General features: G+C 59.8%; 1 protein-coding gene across 1 annotated transcript in view; it reads right to left on the bottom strand.

Annotated features, from left to right (window-relative positions):
- The window catches only part of Clip2 (CAP-GLY domain containing linker protein 2), a gene marked incomplete in the record, with an annotated part of 38,488 nt that overhangs the window by 2,926 nt on the left and 17,584 nt on the right, over positions 1-17,978 (bottom strand). The window contains 10 exon segments of the mRNA XM_005396751.2: positions 674-830; positions 1,729-1,812; positions 3,172-3,229; positions 5,599-6,534; positions 8,627-8,731; positions 12,879-12,939; positions 14,487-14,590; positions 15,081-15,278; positions 15,452-15,665; positions 16,329-16,453. Of these exon segments, the coding sequence (XP_005396808.2) occupies positions 674-830; positions 1,729-1,812; positions 3,172-3,229; positions 5,599-6,534; positions 8,627-8,731; positions 12,879-12,939; positions 14,487-14,590; positions 15,081-15,278; positions 15,452-15,665; positions 16,329-16,453 (2,042 nt within the window).

A 17,978-nucleotide genomic window follows, 5' to 3' on the forward strand; every position in this document is an offset into this window, starting at 1 on the left:
AACGATCCTCCTGCCTCAGCCTCCCAAGTGCTGGGATTACAGGCATATGCCACCACGCCCAGCTTATTTTATATTTTGAGACAGGGTCTCACCATGTAGCCCAGGCTAGGCTCAAAATCACCATGTAGCCCAGGCTGGCCTTGAACTAGTGTTGATCCTCCTACCTCAGCCTCCCAAGTGCTGGGATAACAGAGGTATACCACCACACCCAGTTGGATTATTATTTTTAAATGGATTCAGAAAGACTTTAAAAGTTCTCAGTGTAAATTTCTTTTTTTTTTTTTTTTTTGGTACCAGGAATCAAACTCAGGACCTTGCACTTGCCAGGCGGGAAATTATGCCACTGAGCTATATCCCCGGCCATCAGTGTAAATTTCTAACACGACCAATGGACCAAAGCTCCTTCCAGGAACTACAATTTTTTTTGAACGATAAACTCTGCTCAGAGACCGTGTTCAGAAGGACTCTGAAGCTGTGCACCAGCCCACACCTGTCATCCCAGCTACTCAGGAGGCTGAGGCAGGAGGATCGCAAGTTCCAGCCCAGCCTGGGCACTTAGCGACTTAGTGAGACCCATCTCAAAATAAAAATAAGAACAGAGGCTGAGGGCCCAGTCGAGGCGCAGGGAGGGGATGCCTGTGCCGGGTTTGGGGGGGACTCGGGGCTCACTCACCGCTCCTTGCGCAGCAGCTCCTGGCTGATGAGCAGCAGCTGTCCTGAGGCGTCGTGGGTCTTGCGGGACACGGCCTCCAGTTCGGCCTCCAGGCGCCGCTTTTCCTTCAGCAGGGCTTCCGCCTTCTTCTCCCCTGACTTGCACTTGCTCTCCAGGGCTGGGCAGGGCGGGGCAGGGAGCACAGGGTTGCGAGACCACGTCCTGCCACCCAGGGCCCAGGCTGGCTTTGCCGGGTGGGTGTGTGACAGCAAAAGCTCGACTATGTCTCTCCTTTTTTTCCTCCCTCCCTCTCTTTTTTGAGACAGGGTCTTACTATATAGCCCAGGTGACCCTCCTGCCTCAGCCTCCTCAGTGCTGGGATTGCAGGCCTCAGGGGTCTCTGTGGTCCTGAGGGGCTACAGGAGCACAGAAAACAGCCACAGCCAGCAGCGGGCCCTGGCAGTAGGGATGCAGTGTCCACACTGGAGTCTGGACCAGGAGGAGCCGGGTCTGCCGTGGCCTTAAGCGGTGAGCTCCTCTGACCTTTGCTGGGACCCATCAGGGGAAGAAGACAGAAGAGGGCGGGGGCACCCTGGGAGGGACACCATCTTGGGGACACCGTGGCTGGCCCCGGGCAGACAGAAGCAGGGCTGGTTTGTCCCACGGTCACTAATGCCACAGTCCCTGCCTCTCCTGGGCTGCCCGACTTGGTGACCACTCTGGTCCGAGGTTGGTGCCCACCCCCGATTCTGCAGTCCCTGGGGTTATCTCCCCCACGCTGGGGGCAGACAGCATGCATTAAAGTAACCTAGGAGAGCTGGGTGTGGTGCTGCATGCTTGTCATCCCAGCACTCTGGGAGGCTGAGGCAGGAGGATCACAAGTTTGCGCCCAGCCTGGGCAATTTAGGGTCTTATGGAGACCTTATCTCAAAAAAAAAAAAAAAAAAAAGTGGCCCAGGAGAAACCAGGCTTCAGAACAGAGCACCCAGCTGGACCTCCGGTGCAGGGACTCAGCAGTGGTTCTGAGGACCAGATCCCACCGCTTGGCCCGGGGACGCCCCTCGGGGGAGACTTACCACTTACTTGGGCCCTGAGCACCTCAGTCTGGGAGGCCAAAGCTGTCACCTCTTTGTCCCTCTTGTTCAGCTTATCCTGCAGGGCTGGGGGAGAGGAGAAGCCGTCAAGACGCCAGTCCCAGGGACAGGGACCCTGCTGCAGGAGCCCTGGAAGGGCACACGGGCAGCTCTCGGGGTCTCTGTCCTTCCTCCCGCCAGCCCCGAGCAGCCACCCTGGGGTTGGGGACCTGGCCTGCACCGTCTTGGGGAACGTGACTCTCATCACTCTGGTGCCCTCAAGGGACAGAATGGGGATTCTGATAACAACGGTGCCTGCCATGGTGGCGCATGCTGTAATCCCAGCACTCGGGAGGCTGAGGCAGGAAGATCGCCATGCATGTGAGACCAGCCTGGGCTACACAGTGAGTCCAAGGTCAGCCTGAACTACACAGTCAGACATGAACTACAAGAAAGAAAGAGAGAGAGCAAGAGAGAGAGAGAGAGGAATGGAAGGAAACGAAGGAAAAGGAAAGGAAACAGAACCCTTTACTGTATGCCCTTGGAACCATTTGAACTTTACACCTAGTTTTTAAAATAAAGGTGAAAGCCAGGCAGGATGGCGCACACCTGTAATCCCAGCACTCAGGAGGCTAAGGCAGGATTGCTGGGAGTTCGAGCCCAGCGTGGGCTACAAAGTGAGTTCGAGGCCAGCCTGACATAGGGAAACCCTGTCTCAAAAAACAAAAAAACTAAACTAAACTAAACTAAAGGTTAAAACCTAACAAGGACCAAGCGCGTGTCCCCGGCCAGCGCTCAGTAAAGGGAGCGGGCCCCGCCCTGCACCTGGCTGCTGCCACTGGCTACTCCGCCCTACTTTGCTTCTTTTTCATGGTTCTGGGACTTGAACCCACGGCTGCCGGTTCTGGGACTTGAACCCATGGCTGCCGCACTGAGCTCCACCCCCAGCCCTTGTTGAAAATTATTTTTTGAGACAGGGTCTCAAGTTGCCCAGGCTGGGTTTGCACTTGTGATCCTCCTGCCTCAGCCTCCCACAGTGCTGGATGATAGGCGTGCACTCCTTTATCTTGTTCTATTCCCGGCACCTTTCTCAGTCCCAGGCCGTGGCCCGGCGCTGCACCCCTGGGCATCTGGCCTGGGGGCAAGAACGGGTGCCCCTGCGGTACCAGCTCTGCTCCGGCCATGCTGTCCCCCTCGAGCTCCAGGGAGGCCGTCTGCCCACAGCCGCTGACCTGGTCCCCAGTGCCCCCAGGCCCAGGAGAAGGCTCAGCCTCCACCCCTTGGTCTCGGGCACACAGCCCTCTCTGCACCCTGCCCTCGGCTCTGGGTGCCGGGCTTCCTCACGGCGAGCTCCGGTCCTGGCTTCCACCAGGGCCCTCAGGGACCCGGTGGCTGCACACAGCAGGCGACTGGCACGGCACATCTGCCCCAGACCCCACCACTCACCCTCCACCGTCTCCTTCACCCTGATCTTCTCCTCCGAGAGGTCGTCCGAGTGGATCACCTGCAAGCACAGCCCTGTGAGGGCCGGGTCCCTGGCCCGGCGGCAGCTGCACACCTCCCCGCCGCTGATCCACGTGGTGAGGGGACGCAGCGTCCTCGCCTGGCCTCCCCGCCACAGGACCCCCGGCTCCCAGCCTCCCCATGGCTGCGTGTGCGGCTATGGCTGCCTGGCCCTCCTCCCTCTGCTGCGGACGCTTACTACGTGACACCGCTGCCCCGTCCCCTGGGCTCCGCCGGGCAGACCCGGTCCTGTGGCCGGAGACAGAGCTACTGGCCTTGGTTTCCCACCTGTGACGTCAGCACTGCGGCTCTGGGCGGTGTGTACCTGCGCCCAGCACTGCCCTGGGGAGACTCCGGTAAACACCAACAATGCTAGGCAAGGCTAAGCCCGACGCCAAAGACAGAAAAGCAAAGCCATCCAGCAGACGCCCCACGGCTTCCTGGCAGGAGCTTCTGCGGCCACCCTCAGAGCCTGCAGACCGCAGTCTAACCTCGTGTGGTAGGGCAATACCAAGCTGAGCAAGTAGTCACCTCCACCGTCCTGCCCCTCATACCTCTGTTCATACATCCCAAGCCCTGCTATCGTCTCAATAGTCTGGTGATTAACATAGCCCCCTTGATCTTATTATACACAGTGCAGTGATGATGAGACACACAAAAAAAGGGAAAAAAATTCAATTCTCATATTTCAGTGAGATTTTTAAAAATCCAGTTGTTCCTGAACCTAAGCTTCTGAATCTAGGGGATGCATGGTCTAGATGCAGGCCCCAGAGTGAGTGGGAATCAAGGCCTTGGCCTTCATGGGGTACCACATCCTCCTCGCCCAGGAGCCCCCGAGACTGATGTGCTCAGGGCACCTGGTCAAGGGAATCGAGGTCACAGAACAGATTCCAGCTGTGCGAGCGGCTTTAGGCCACAGCGGGGCTGGGCCTCCTCCTCTGCCCTCTCTGCCCTGGGAGGGTCGCAGGGTACTCGAGGCACAATACAGGTTGGCTTACACACTTGTTGTCCCAGGGCTCTGGGAGGCTGAGGCAGGAGGATCGCAAGTTCCAGTGCAGCCCAGGCAACTTAGCAAGACCTTGTCTCAAGATAAAACATAAAGCCAAGTGTGGTGGCACACACCTATAATCCCAGCACTCTGGAGGCTGAGGCAGGAGGATCGTTGTGAGCTGAGACCAGCCTGGGCTACAAAGTGAGCTCAAGGCCAGCCTGAACTGCATAGTGACACCCTGTCTCAAAAAGACAAAAAGAAAAAAAAAAAAAACAAAACATAAAAAATAAATTTAAAGGCGGCAGGAATGTAGGTCAGTATGTTCAATCCCCAGCTCTGGGGGGAAAAAAGGTGCTCAGCCTCAGAGCTGCAGAAAGCTGGTAACCTGAATGCTAAACCCTGGGCCAGGAAGCTCCAGCTGTCCGGGGGCAGCAGGGGACCCGTGTTAGACGCTGACCACACTGCAGCCAGCGCCTCTTTCAGCTACCTCTGTCGTGCCGGGTCCCCAGGCACGGGCTGGGCACTTCCACCACACCAGGATGGGCACTGCCTCTCGGAATCCGCTTGCCCAGGGGCCAGGGCTGGAGTTATCGCGACAAGGGGCACCACAGGCCCTGGCACAGAGTGGGCACCAGGGCCCCTCCAAAGGCCCTTCTGGGCCCTGGAGCCCACATCGCTCCCTGGGGACCCGGAGGAGTCGCCACGCTGAAGGAAGGAGGGCAGACACTGGGATTTCTAGACTTGGCAAAAAACAGCGGCCTCTGCAGGGCCACCTCTGCCTCGCCTTCCAGACCCTCTGCCGACCCCTCACTCTGGGGACACGGTGAGGCACGAGGCCTCAGCAGCACTGGCAGCACAGGGCCAGCCGGTTCCCCAGGCTGGCATCTGTACCCGGGCTCTAGGGAGACCGAGAGTCCTGCCCGGAGGTCGTGCCAGGGGGACCCAAGGGCTTGGGGGCTGCGGAAGGCCTGTGCCCCAGCTGCACATCTCCCCAGCCTGCTGAGGCAGGGTTATCTCCATCACCAGCAGGGCTTGACACTCCCCGCCTTTTTCTCCATACTGGGGATTGACCCCAGGGCCTTGGCACTGAGCTACCTCCTCAGCCCTTTTTTATCTTTTTATCCGGAGACAGGGTCTTGCTAAGTTTCCCAGGCTGGACTTGAACTGGTGATCCTCCTGCCTCAGCCTCCCTGAGTGCTAGGCTAACAGGTGTGTGCCACCATGCCCAGCTTGCCACCCAGCCGCCAGAGGGAGTGGGAGTTCCCTGTCTGAGCCGGGTGCCCCGATCCCCATGCGGTGCTCCTGGGGACAGGCAAAGGACTCTGGGGCCGGCACACGGAGGCCGCGCACGCCCGGCCCTCCTGCCCCTCCCCGCCTACGTGGCTGTGCGGTGCCGAGCACTGGGCCTCAGCGGCCTGCAGTCTGTTCTCGGCGACCAGGAGCTTCTCCCGCAGCCGCTCGGCCTCCTGCTTGCTCTGGGCCTCTGCCCGCTGCAGCCGCTCGTAGTCCAGCATCTTGCGCTCGGCCAGCGCGATCTGCTCCTTGAGGAACTCGATGGCCTGCGCCTGGCCGCGGTACTCCACATCCAGCCCCTCCAGCTCCTGCGCACGCAGCTCGGCGTCGCGGCGCCCGTCCCGGGCCTCCTGCAGCTCCAGCCGGTGCTGGGCGGCCTGCGCCTCGAGCTGGGCGCGCCAGTGCTGCCGCAGCCCGGCCAGCTCCTCCTGCGCCTCCTGCAGCTTCTGCCGCAGGCCCTCCTTCTCCTTGGTGTGCACAGCCGTCTCCAGGTCGTGCTTGGCCTGCAGGTTGCCCAGCTCCAGCTGGTGCTCCATCTTGATGCCCTCCAGGACGGCCTTGAGCTCCCCGATCTCCTTCTGCTGGGCGCCAGGGCCCGAGTTCAGCGTGGCCTTCAGGTCCTCCAGGGACTTCTGGTGGTCGGAGGCCAGCGAGTCCAGCTTGGACTTCCAGTTGTCCATGAGTCCCATGTTCTCGCTGGTGGCCTGCTGCACCTTGGCCTTCAGGTCGGCCACCTCCTGTGCGTACTTGTCGTTGGCGGTGCGCAGCTTGTCCACCTCGGCCTGGTAGGCCTTCAGCGCCCCCTCGTACTTGTCTCGCAGCGCCCCGCTCTCCCGCCGCTGCTCCTGGGAGGCCGACAGCAGCCGCTCCCGCAGCCGCAGCGCCTCGGCGGCCTCGGGGTCGTCGGAGGGCGGGGGCCCCGCGTGCAGCAGGCACTGCTGCAGCTGCTCGATCTCCCCGCGCCGCAGGCTCAGCTCCTCCTCCAGCTGCAGCACCCGCGACTTCTCGGCCACCGTGGTCAGCTGCAGGGAGAGAGGGTTGCGGCGTCAGCGGCCCTGAGGGCGGAGGGCACCCACCCCCACCTGCGTGCAGCTGTGCTCCCCTACTTTGTGCACCCCAAAGGCACGGGAGCCACATGTCCCCTCCACCCTAGGTAAAAGAAACTCCCTATTTGAAGTTAGGGCTTTCTGTAAGCTGACATTATTATTATTTTTGTAGTGTTGGGGATGGATCCTTGCCCATGCTGGGCATGCGCTCTACCACTGAGCTACACCCCAGCCCTTTTGTTTGTTGTTCTTTTGAGACAGGGTCCCACTATGTAGTCCAGAATGCCCTAGAACTCACTAGACAGCCCAGGCTGGCCTCAAACTCACAATGATCCTCCTGCCTCAGCCTCCCAAGTGCTGGGATTGTAGGCATGCACCACCCCAGCCCTTTTAAAAAAATTTTTAAATTTTGAGACAGTCTCACTAAATTGCCCAGGAGGGGCTAAAACTTGTGATCCTCCTGCCTCAGCCTCCTAAGAGCTGCGAATACAGGCAAGCACCCACACACCTGGCTGGCTAATGCTTTTTTATCTTAACTTTTGGCAGTGCTGGTGATTGAACCCAGGGCTTCTTGCATGCAGGGAAAGGCTCTACCACTGAGCTATACAGTCCGATCCTTAACGTTACTTTTAAAGGGCAGAGGCCAGAGTGAATTCTCCTTGATCTCTCTCTAGCCAGGCACTGGGAAGGGGCTGAGTTCCGCAGTGGCCAGTTGGAGAAGACCAGACGTGGGTGGAGCTTCGAGCTGCCAGCGGAACAGAAAGAATGCGCCCCTGCGGCCAGAAGCACCACTGTCTGTAAACCCACCCCCCACGTGGACGTCACAGGTCTGGAAACTATACTTTAACATTTCTAACCTTTCACAAACTTAAGGGGTTTTACTTGTGATTACTCTTTGGCTTAATAAACTATATTTTTCTTTCTGGTACTGGGGATTAAGCCCAGTCTTTGAACTGAGCTCGGTCACCAGGCCTTTCATGAGAGAGGGTCTCGCTCTACTGCCCAGGCTGGGCTCGAACTCGGGATCACCTGTTTTTCCTTCGGTAACCTGGCTGAGTTTGGATCAAAGCGCCTCCGTCGGGAGGGCTCTAATCAGCCACTGTGCAGGGATGGGTTCCTGCACGCGGCCTTGGTGCGCATGTGCTGCACCGCATGCGCGCACGCGCGTGCACGGAGTCCCGGACAACAGCCGGCGCACGCCCAGGAACCCGCGTCTCTGGAAACCCGCGGACATGCACGCGGCCACCAGGCGGAAACCTACGCTGCTTGGTCCTCCTGCTGTCTATGGGTGGCCCGGCCGCACAACCTGAGGGGGTGCAGGTGGGGGTGGGGAGCGCATGTGCAGTAGGCTGCTAGGTCTGCAGTGTGAGGCATAGGGACACAGACCTCGCCTGGGACTCAGAGACCTCACTTCCAGGCAGAGTGCTGCTGAGCTCCCCAACCCTGGGGCTGCCCACCCATTTAGGACACCCATAAAACTTCCCCTGGGCCTTCACAATGAGTTACATCCACATCCCATCTATTATCTATCTATCTATCTATCTATTTATCTATCTATCTATCTACCTACAGGGTCTCACCAAGTCACTAAATTGCCCAGACTGGGCTGGAACCTGCGACTCTCCTGCCTCAGCCTCCCAGAATGCTGGGATGGCAGGCATGTGCCACCACACCTGGCTGTCCCAGCTATTTCCTGAGCCCAGGTCCTCAGCCCTGCCCTTCCCACCTCCATGGAGAGGCCCTGCTGGACAAGGGAGCCCTGGGTCTGCAGGTCCCACCCCCTCAGGCTGGCGGCTGAGGAAGCCGGGCATCCCAGGCACCCGAGGCAAGTCGGGGGAGACATGGCGGGGTCCCCTGGGGCCCTCAGCAGTGGGGCAGAGTCCCAGGGAGCCAAGCCCCCATAAGCATCATGTGTTGCTGGAGTCTAAGTATGCTCCCAAACCTCCACCTCCCTCCTAGACGGGGCACAAAAGAAAAAAGCAGCGACGACAGCAGCCGAAGACGGGGTCAGTCACGACACAGAGGCCGAGGGGCGGGAGGGCCGCGCGGGCGGCGGCGGGCGCGTTACCCTGTTGTCCGCCAATTCCCGGAGCAGCCGCTCCGCCTGCGCCTTCTCCAGTAGCAGGCTCTGCTCCAGCTCCCCAATGCGCGCATGCTCCAGCTGCGTCTGGGTCTGCTCCGCCCGCGGGCCGCGCAGGGGGCGTGGGGAGGGCACGGGGAAGAGGGGGCCGGAGACGGAAAGAGGGAGAGGGAGAGAGAAAGAGGAGGCGTCATCTTCAGTGCAGACCAGAAGCGAGAGCAGGTCGAGGAGCCAGAATCGCTCGGGAAAGACAGGAGTCTGGGGGCGGAGTGCGTGGCAGGCAGAGGGGGCTGCGGGGACCCCTCCTCAGCAGCTGTGGCGATGGGCACCGCGATCTCCCCCTTTCCCCCAGACCCAGCCTCCTCTTGCAGCCTGGGGCAGCCTGTGGGCTGAGCTCGTTTTAGACACAGGCCGGGGCCTCGGAGGGGAGGGAGGGATAACCGATCCCCCAACTCCTGGCCCGCCAGGCCTGCGCAGGACAGGAAGAACCCAGGGATGGAAAGGTTTTCAGAGAGAAACCAGGCCATCGTGAGCTTCCCTTCCCACCAGCCTGGTCCCGGCAGGACCCTGTCACCGCCCAGCCACCCCGGGCACTGCGGAGGCTGCCTGGTCTCCAGGGAACACAAGGGCACTTTTGTCCCCGCCTCACAACGCCAGCTTCAGCACTAACAAAGCCCCCCATTCTCAGGGTGTTGGCGCTGGCATCTGCCCTGCCCAGGACGAGCTCTGGAAGGGAGCAGGGGCGAGGACTTTGCCCGGGCACCACCAGCTTGGAAACAGGGACATCTCGGGCAGAGGCGGGACACACTGCAAAGCAAACTCTTGTCCCTTGTGGAAGTGGTAAACTGAGGCACAAACCCCAGTACTCCTGTGTCCCCACATCGCTGGATTCCAATGTTATCTTTTTTTTGGTTTGGTTTTGTTTGGTTTGGTACCAGCAATCGAACTCAGGACCTTGTGCTTGCCAGGCAGGCGCTTATGCCGCTGAGCTATATCCCTGGCCTTTGGATTCCAATGTTAAAAGACTGATTGACAACGGCAGATTGACAGTGTTAAAAGAAGATTGTGTCTCTGCCGAGCACAGCTGGACCTCTGCTTGTCCTTATCCCTAAACAGAGTGTGAAGCTGTTTACCCAGGGTCTGTGCATTCCACGGATTCGGGGATTCATGGGGTCACAGAACCAATTCCTTAGGGCACCCAGGGGCAGAGACAACTGTGCTACGCTTGCAGTTCATAAAGAGCTAACTGATGTCTGTGTCATTCGGTCTATGATCTTAGTTCTTGTTTTGTTTTGTTTTTTTCCTTAAAAACTCTGTATGAGAGAAGAATCCAACAAGGAAAAATAGAGGGCTCGGACTGGCCCTCAGCTTCCAGAAGGAGTGAGACCCAGGACAGACGTCCACATCCTGGAGGGATGCGGGCATTCAGGATACGATCCTCGCTGTTTCTGTCTGAGTTTCAACTTTCCAACACGATACATTTATGAAGCTATTTTTCAAAACACCGTTCTGGCTTTGGTGTGGGCAGGAACCACTAAGGAGCAAAGAGGGAGGGCGGGCCAGGCAGGGGCTGCCGGAGCGGCCCAGGGAGGCGGCCGTGGCGATGGTGTCACCTTGGAGCTGAGATCAAGAGGCTTCCATGCGGGGCGGAGGAAAGGGACGCTCGATGCGCTCTGGCTGTGGGGAGCTGTAAGAACTGGGGGGCCAGTCCCTCAGACGGGAACCAGCGGGGTGAAGCCAAGGACGACGGGCATGCTGCGTGCGGGGTAGCACAGGGCGCCCGGTGGCACCCCTACGTTTCACACCCACCCAGAATCTTGGAAGAGGACGTGGCTGGGAAGAGGGTCTTTGCTCAAGGGTGAGGAGGATAAACCCTAAATCCCAGGACCGGTGTCCACACAAGGCAGCCATGGGAGCAGACGCGGGGGAAGCTGTCAGGTGGCCTCAGGCAGGCAGGGGCTGTCGTGAAGCAGCTAGAAGCCCAGGTACACCGAGGCCACTGGCGATCTTTCCAGAAGCCAGGACAGAGGCAAGGGGCACATTTTCCCGCAGATTCCAAAGGGAACCGGCCTCGTTCAGCAACATCTTGATTTCAGACTTTAACGTCCAGAACTGGGACAACAGAAATGCGTGTTGTTTTCAGCCATGGGCCAGGGCGGGACTGGGGGTGGCCCTGGCGTCCATGAGGCCCGCTAAGGACACTGGAAACCACAGACTGGCTGGACGCCCACCAGGCAAATGTGGACGGGAGGCTACAGGGCCCAGCACCCAGAGGGCAGGGAGGGAGTGGTGCCAGCAAGGAGGCTGAGAAGGTGGGACGGAGAGTGCGAAGACAAGGGGGTCATGAGATTTAGCTCAGTGGCACAAGCCCTGCCTGGCAAGTGCAAGGTCCTGAGTTTTATTCCCAGAACAAAAAAAAGAAAAAAAAGAGAATATTTAAAAGTTTTGAGGTGAGATCAAGAAATGGGGTGGTATAGCCCAAGGGGCCCAGGAAGCCAAGAAGCGGTTCAGTTCTATAATTTTGACTTTAAGATGGGTGGGAAGCAGGACTTGGTGTCAGTTTGCCTCCTGGTTGTCATGAATAAGGACTCAATTAGGTTTGTGCAATAAAACGCCTCTTGCCACGAACTAGCTGTCTGTCCCACCCCCTGCCTCTCCCAGCGAGACCTGATTGGATAGGGATGGACACCTGATCCACAGCCAGCCAGCCTATTGGCTAGCCCAGAACCAATCAGATTCTCTCGTGAGGATACTGGTAAGTGATGGGCGATGGCGCCTGGTCAGCCTGGAGAAGGGATCTGCGTGTGCGATAGATGTCTGCAGACACAGCAAGAGAGAGAGACAGGAAGCAAGACCTGGAGTCATAGACAAGAGGGAGGCCCGGGGGTAGGGAAAGAGGTGGGCTGCGCTCCTGGCGCTGTTGCTGAATTCCCTGCCTTTGGGGGCGGCTGTGTATTTCTCAGCAATGCCCTTGGTGACTGGTGCTGCGGGCGGGGTCCGTTCTGGCAACCACAGGTGCCATCCTGGAAGCCCATCTGGCCCCTGCAGGAGGACCGCTGCCCATCAGAAAGCCCCACAGACAAAACCACATGACCTGTCTCTTTGGCTGCGAGAGCACATAAATCAGAAGAGCCTGCGCCTGCGTGCGACACTGGGCATCAGAACGTGCTCCAGCCGCAGTGGAAGCAGCTGGCAGGACCCTAGGCAGCTCCACATCCCTCTCCTGGAGGCCTCCCCCAAGCCGGGGCCTCCAGGACAGGACAGCCCCCGGAGGGGACTGGAAGTTGCAGGATCTTTCCGTGGCTTTCAGTGTCAGAAACCGCATTCTGATCTGAGCCCGGAAATGATCTACTGCGGGGACCCCCGAGTGTGGTCCCAGAGACGGTCACCAGGGTGCTTGGCAGAAATGCCGATTCCTGGGTCCCACCCAGGTCTGCTGAGCCAGACCTGCTCAGATCCAACCTCCTCCTTTCACAGACGAGGACACTGAGGTCTGGGGAAGCAAGGAGGCTGCCCAAGGGCTCTTGGGGCCAGAATCAGAGTGTGGGGACTGACAGGCCTTGCCGTCCTCTGTCCCATCGAGACCTCGGGCGTCCTCGACCTGTGGCATCTCCCAGGAGTACGGAGGACCTCAGCAGGAAGGTGCCCCGTGCTCTCTGCGTGGTTGGGGGCAGTTTCAAGCGCCACTTAGGGCACCCCAGTCCCTCGGCTCTGAAGGGTCCCCACTGTGCCAGCCCCATGTGTGCGGTGACAGAACCCAGGGGCTCTGGCGTGACGCAGCCTGTGGCGGGGGCAGGAGCCAGGAGTTCGGCTCCCTGGTCCCTGAGGCTGTGGGCTGGCCCAGGACTGGGCGGAGCCTCGTTTCCCTGAGCCTCAGCCGTCCCATCTATATCCTCTGTGACGCCCCCAGCTACTTCCAACCACAGCACACCAGCAGAACAGGTGAAGAAAGGCCCACGGGACACCTTCAGGGGCAGAAGGGACGGGGAGCCCAGCGACTATGTCCTCCAAGCCAGCGCTGCGTCCTCACGGCGCCAGCTCCACCCTGTCCCCTCCTCAGTTCCCAACGTAGGGCCCCCTGCGCTCCAGAGCAAAGTCATCCACCGTGACAACTGCCGCCCTGGCCTCTCCCCCACACTCCCAAGGCGTGACCTTGGACCCCAGAGTGACCACCTGGACCCCACGGCCACGTGCATGGCGAAGGGGCCTGGGGTGCGGCGCAAGCCCGGCCCACGGTTACCTCCAGGTCTCCCTTGGTGATGGACTCCTCCTCCACGCGGAACTGCAGGTCCTCCACCTTCCTGCGGGGAGACAGGGCTGACTCTCAAGGCAACCAAGCAGAGGGGCCCGGCCCAGCAGAACGGGACCCACCCCCAGTCCTGCGGCTGAAGGTGCAGGGCCTCCTGGAGCCTCCAGCCCTCCTAGCCTCCCACCCACACTCTGGGCAGGACCCTCCTCTTCCCCCAGGGTGGGCATGGGGAATAAAGGACAGTGGCTGGGGACAGAGGCGCTGGACTCTGATGCCAAGACACGATTTCAAAGCTGCTCTCCCTGGAGCCTCCCGACAGCCTGTGGCACAGCCTTGAGGAAGTGCCCAGAGAGGGCAAGCAGCCTGTCCAAGGCCCCACAGCAAGTCCAGGGCGATGGGTGGCACTTGCGCCCAGGCCCTTCCTGAACACAACTCCCACCATGCTGTAAAGAACTGTTTGTCGGCAGTGGCTGCGTCACCATGGGAACCAGATGTGTGGGTGCAGGCAGATATAAATAAACCCATGTCCCCCAGCGGGACAGAACAGCAGCCTGTGGGGCACACAGTCAGTGGAGCATTGCAAACCCAGACTCGAGCTGGCGCCAGGCAGGGGCAGTGCCGGGGAGGGGAGGGGAGGGGAGGGCAAGGACACCGGAAGCTGCGTGTGCTCCGGGTGCTCAGGAAGCTCTGTCCCACTAGGTGAGCCCGGCCTGCGACAGGCCGGAGTCCGCCACCCCCTGGGCCCTGAAGTATGTGGCCGGGGCTGTGGAGAGGTTGCCCCGCCTGCGTCTTTCTGTGGGTTCCTGGGGTCCCTGACTTGGCAGGAGCTTCCATGCGGGTGAGGGAGAAGAGGCCTCAGAAACGCAGATGGACAGAGCCCCAGCCGGGCACTGAGGCGGGGCAGGTGAGCCGGCGGCGCCAGCAAGTCCCTTCCCGGCGCTGTTTCAGTTTTCCCTCTGTGACCATGACGACGAACGCAGCGCCTGCCTCGGCCCACGATCGGATGGGGGGAGGCAGCGACACAGGACCTTTTCTGGGCGTGTGAAGGGGAACGGAGCCCCAGGGAGGGCTGGGAGCCGAGGGCTGCTCCTGGCCGGAACGGGCACACACGGGCGGGGACACCAGGCCTTGTCCGGTGCGTGGCTCCCCAGGGGCACCCGGTGCTCTGCTTGTGACAAGCCACTGGCCAGGCCAGGGAGAGCGCTCTGTGACTGGCACCGCGCTGGGGCCTTCACTCTTTTATTTTTCTTTTGCTGTACTGGGGTCTGAACCCAGCGCCTTCACACTGAGCTACATCCCCAGTGCTTATTTTGAGACAAGGTCTTGCTAAATTGTCCAGGTTGGGCTCCAACTTGTCATCCTCCTGCCTCAGCCTCCCAGAGGACTGGGATTCAAGGTGTGCGCCACAACGCCCAGCTTGGTATCTCCTAACCGCCAGCAGGGATGGGACCTGCTATGCCCTTGGCAGCAGAGAGGACCAAGGCTCACAGGTTGGCCACAGCCTAAAGCGACACAGCCAGTAAAGGAGCAGAGGCGGGACCAGACCCAGGGCTGCGTATTCCCAAGCCTGAGTGGCTGGGTCCCCGGCCCCGCACCCACCTCCGTTCCTCCTCCAGCTGGTTGGACAGGTCCACCTTCTCCTTGCGCACGCTGTCCACCAGAAGCCGTGCCCGCTGCAGCTTCTCCTCCGCCTCTGCAACATACTGGGCCCGCGAGGGCCGTGGCAGGGTCAGGTCAAGGGTAAGGCCAGGCAGCCCTCACTGGGCACGGACTGTGGGCCCCACCCAAAGGATCCAAGAGCCCCCCCGCGCCCCTCAAACTAAGGGCCGTCGTTGTCCATGGATGGCCCCTCTCACTGCACACCCATGAGCCTGGCTTGTGACAGGTTTTTTCTTTGGTTTTGGGGGCTGAACCCAGGGCTTCTGCGCTGAACTACACTCCTGCCCTTTTTTATTTTATGAAACAGGGTCTCGCTAAATCACGGGCTGGGCTCAAACTTGCAGTCCTCCTGCCTCAGCCTCCCACAGTGCCGGCATTCTGGGTGTGGGGCACTCACAAGCCGTGTGCTCCTCCACACACACAGGGAAGGACCGGGAGGGGCGCTGTGAGGCAGGGCCTGGGTGCTGTTCAGCGTCCTCCGCACACCAGGAGCCCTGCGTGCGGCTGCGGGGTGCGGGCCCCTCTGCTGCCCACCTGCTCGTGCTGCGCCCTGAGCACCGCGATCTCCTTCTCCACCTCGCAGATGTGGCTGGTGGCCTTGGCCGCCTCGGCCCGCTCCAGGTCCCGCTCCGCCAGCAGCTGCTCGATGTGCTGCTGCTTCTCCTTCAGCGCCTCCTGCAGGGCCGTGGTGCCCGAGATCTTGCGGGCGTAGCGCGAGGAGGTCTCCGTGAGCTGCGGGGAGGGCGCAGCCGGGGCTCAGGGCCTGAGGCCTCGGGGACCCGGCAGGTGGCCTCCACCTCTGGTGGCTGCTGCTGGGGTCATCACTGCACCGGCCCCGCCAACCCAGAAGCCGAGGAAGCTGGGGCAGACAGGGGGACACCTGCAGTGCCCAGCGCCACCCTTACCAGGCCGCTGCGGCTGGGCCGGCCGCCCACCGAAGAGGCCACGGAGCTGACGGAGCTGATGGAGGAGCTGCTGGGGCTGTGGGTGAGCGCCGAGACGCCCATGGCCATGCGCTTGGTCTTCTTGGCCTTGGCGGGGCTGGTGGACGGGAAGCCGATGCGGATCACCTTGTGGATGGGCGCAAAGAGGCCGAACTTGGGCGGGCACTGGAAGTACCTGGGGATAGGCAGCAGCTGCCATCACGGCCCCGCGGAGAGGACAGCGGGGCCTGCTGCCCACGCCCGGCCCGGCAGGCGGGAGCCGTCGCACAGCTAGCTTGGCGGCCAAGCCGGGCCGCCTCCCCACAGTCCATACAGGACACAGCGACACCCAGCTCACGGGCTCATCTGCTCCCCAGCCCCACCGACCCGCACCCCTCAGCTGCTCTCAGGATTCCCTTCCACCAGAGACAGTGGGACACCTGAGCCCCTCTGCAAAGCCTGCCTTGTGCTGGGCAGCTGGGGACATGGACTGATGACTCCATGTGTCATCTAGGGTCCTTTTTTATTTTTTTTGAGACAGGGTCTCCCCAAGTTGCCCAGGCTGGCTCTGAACTCGAGATCCTCCCACCTCAGCCTCCTGATGACAGACTGAGATTGTTTTTTTTTGTTTTTTTGAGATAGGGTCTCGCTATGCAACTCAGGCTGGCCTTGAGCTCACTTTGTAGCCCAGGCTGGTCTCGAACTCAAACTCGCAATGATCCTCCTGCCTCAGCCTCCCGAGTGCTGGGATTACAGGTGGGGCCACCACTCTTGGCTCTGCCACTCCCTCTGAAGTACACCTGCTCCACTCAGCCACACATGGGCGGGAAGGGAACACGGGGACAGGGGATCCCCCTACCTGGTGCCTGCCACCGCCCCATCATTCTTCCCCAGGGGCTCGTCCAGCTCCACACCGCACCACTCGCCCTTGGCAAAGTCCGTCTCGCCCACGTACCGCACCACACCGGTCTTCGTGCCACCCACCTGTTGACACACAGAGGCAGAGAGGGGTGGGCACCTGGCTGATCAGCCCTGAGCCCATCTCTCCCTTCCAATACACAGAGAACAGGGGACCCAGAAGGAGGAGGGGACAGCCAGGAGGGACAAGAGCTCCACACCTGTCTGCCCCACACCAGTGTGCAGACAGACACTAAGCTCTGCATTCAAATTCTGCCCCTTTGATGCTGTGTGAGCTTGGGCAGGTGACCTAACCTCTCTGAACCTTGGCATCTGCAGCTGTGAAAAGAATTTCACTGAGAATTAGGTACTGGGCGGGTAGGGGCTGGTTTATCCTGGGGCCTCAGTGAGCGTTGTCCCTTAAAAAGATTTTAATGGTGGCTTTCAGAGTCTGGTGGGGAAGAAGAAACAGGAGCTACTGTTTAATGAGTCCAGAATTTCAGTTTTGCAAGATGAAAAAGTCCTGGAGAGCTAAAAATGGTTAAGCTGGTTCTATGATATTTTTTTAGCCATAATTTAAAAAAAAAAAAGGAATCTTGAAGGGCAGGACAATAAAATGTGTGAATACAACCATAAAAATAGCTTCAAAAATTTAAACCCAAGTCATACATATACATAGATTAAAGTGTCAAATACTTGCAAAAAAGCTTCAAGAGCCCAGAAGTTTCTCTGCTTTCCCTGTAAACAAACACTTTTTTAACTCTTTAGGTGGCATTGCCGGGTGTTTATGTGCTTATCTAAATAGCACGCTGCTGTGCTAGCTACTTTTTTTTCCCCCCTCACACTGAGCTACATTCCCAGCCCTTTTGTTATTTTTTATTTCGAGGCAGGGTTTGGCAGAGTTGCTAAGTCACCCAGGCTAGAATTGAACTTGGGATTCTCCTGCCTCAGCCTCCTAGAGGGAGAGTGCTGTGGGGACAGGTGTGCACCGGCGTGCCTGGCTCACAGAGCTCCCTTTGTACCAGGTTCTGCTGTTTCACGACAGAGGGCTTTGGAGTGAGTCCTTCCCCACCTCGCTCCCTGGGCTCCCTCATCAGTCCCGAGGAATTTCCTCGATTCCTTCCTGGATGCCACCTGCCTTTTCCTGTGCCCTCCCCGGCACCCAGCCAGGCAGGAGTGAGACCCGCTGGGCACACCCTCCTCTGGCCTCCCCTCCTTCCTGTGCCATCTGCTTTCCCCACTTCCTTCTCGATTTCCTTAAACCATGTCTTCTGAAGCTTCCGCAGTTTCCTTTTCCTGCGGCCACATTTCCCACAGCTTTCTGGTTCCATAACATTCACATCTGAATGCGTGTTCCCGTTCCTACACTCGGCAGCATTTTGCTCATACTTAACGCCCTGCTCCAAGGACTGGCCATTCTCCCGAGCAGGTCCTCCAGATCTGGCCACCGCAGGGCAAGTGCGCCTTTTCCCTCCTTCCTCCGCCTCTCTGCCTGGAACCCCAACAGCAAGTTCTGTCTGGGCCTTTTAGGAAGCCACTGAGGCCTCAGCCCACAGCACCGAGCTCGGCCCCATCTGGTCTGGTTTCACTTTGCTTTGTGGGACTGGGGGTT

Source organism: Chinchilla lanigera, unplaced genomic scaffold (genome assembly GCF_000276665.1).
Source record: "Chinchilla lanigera isolate Chin_1 unplaced genomic scaffold, ChiLan1.0 scaffold00055, whole genome shotgun sequence".
Lineage (NCBI taxonomy): Eukaryota > Metazoa > Chordata > Mammalia > Rodentia > Chinchillidae > Chinchilla > Chinchilla lanigera.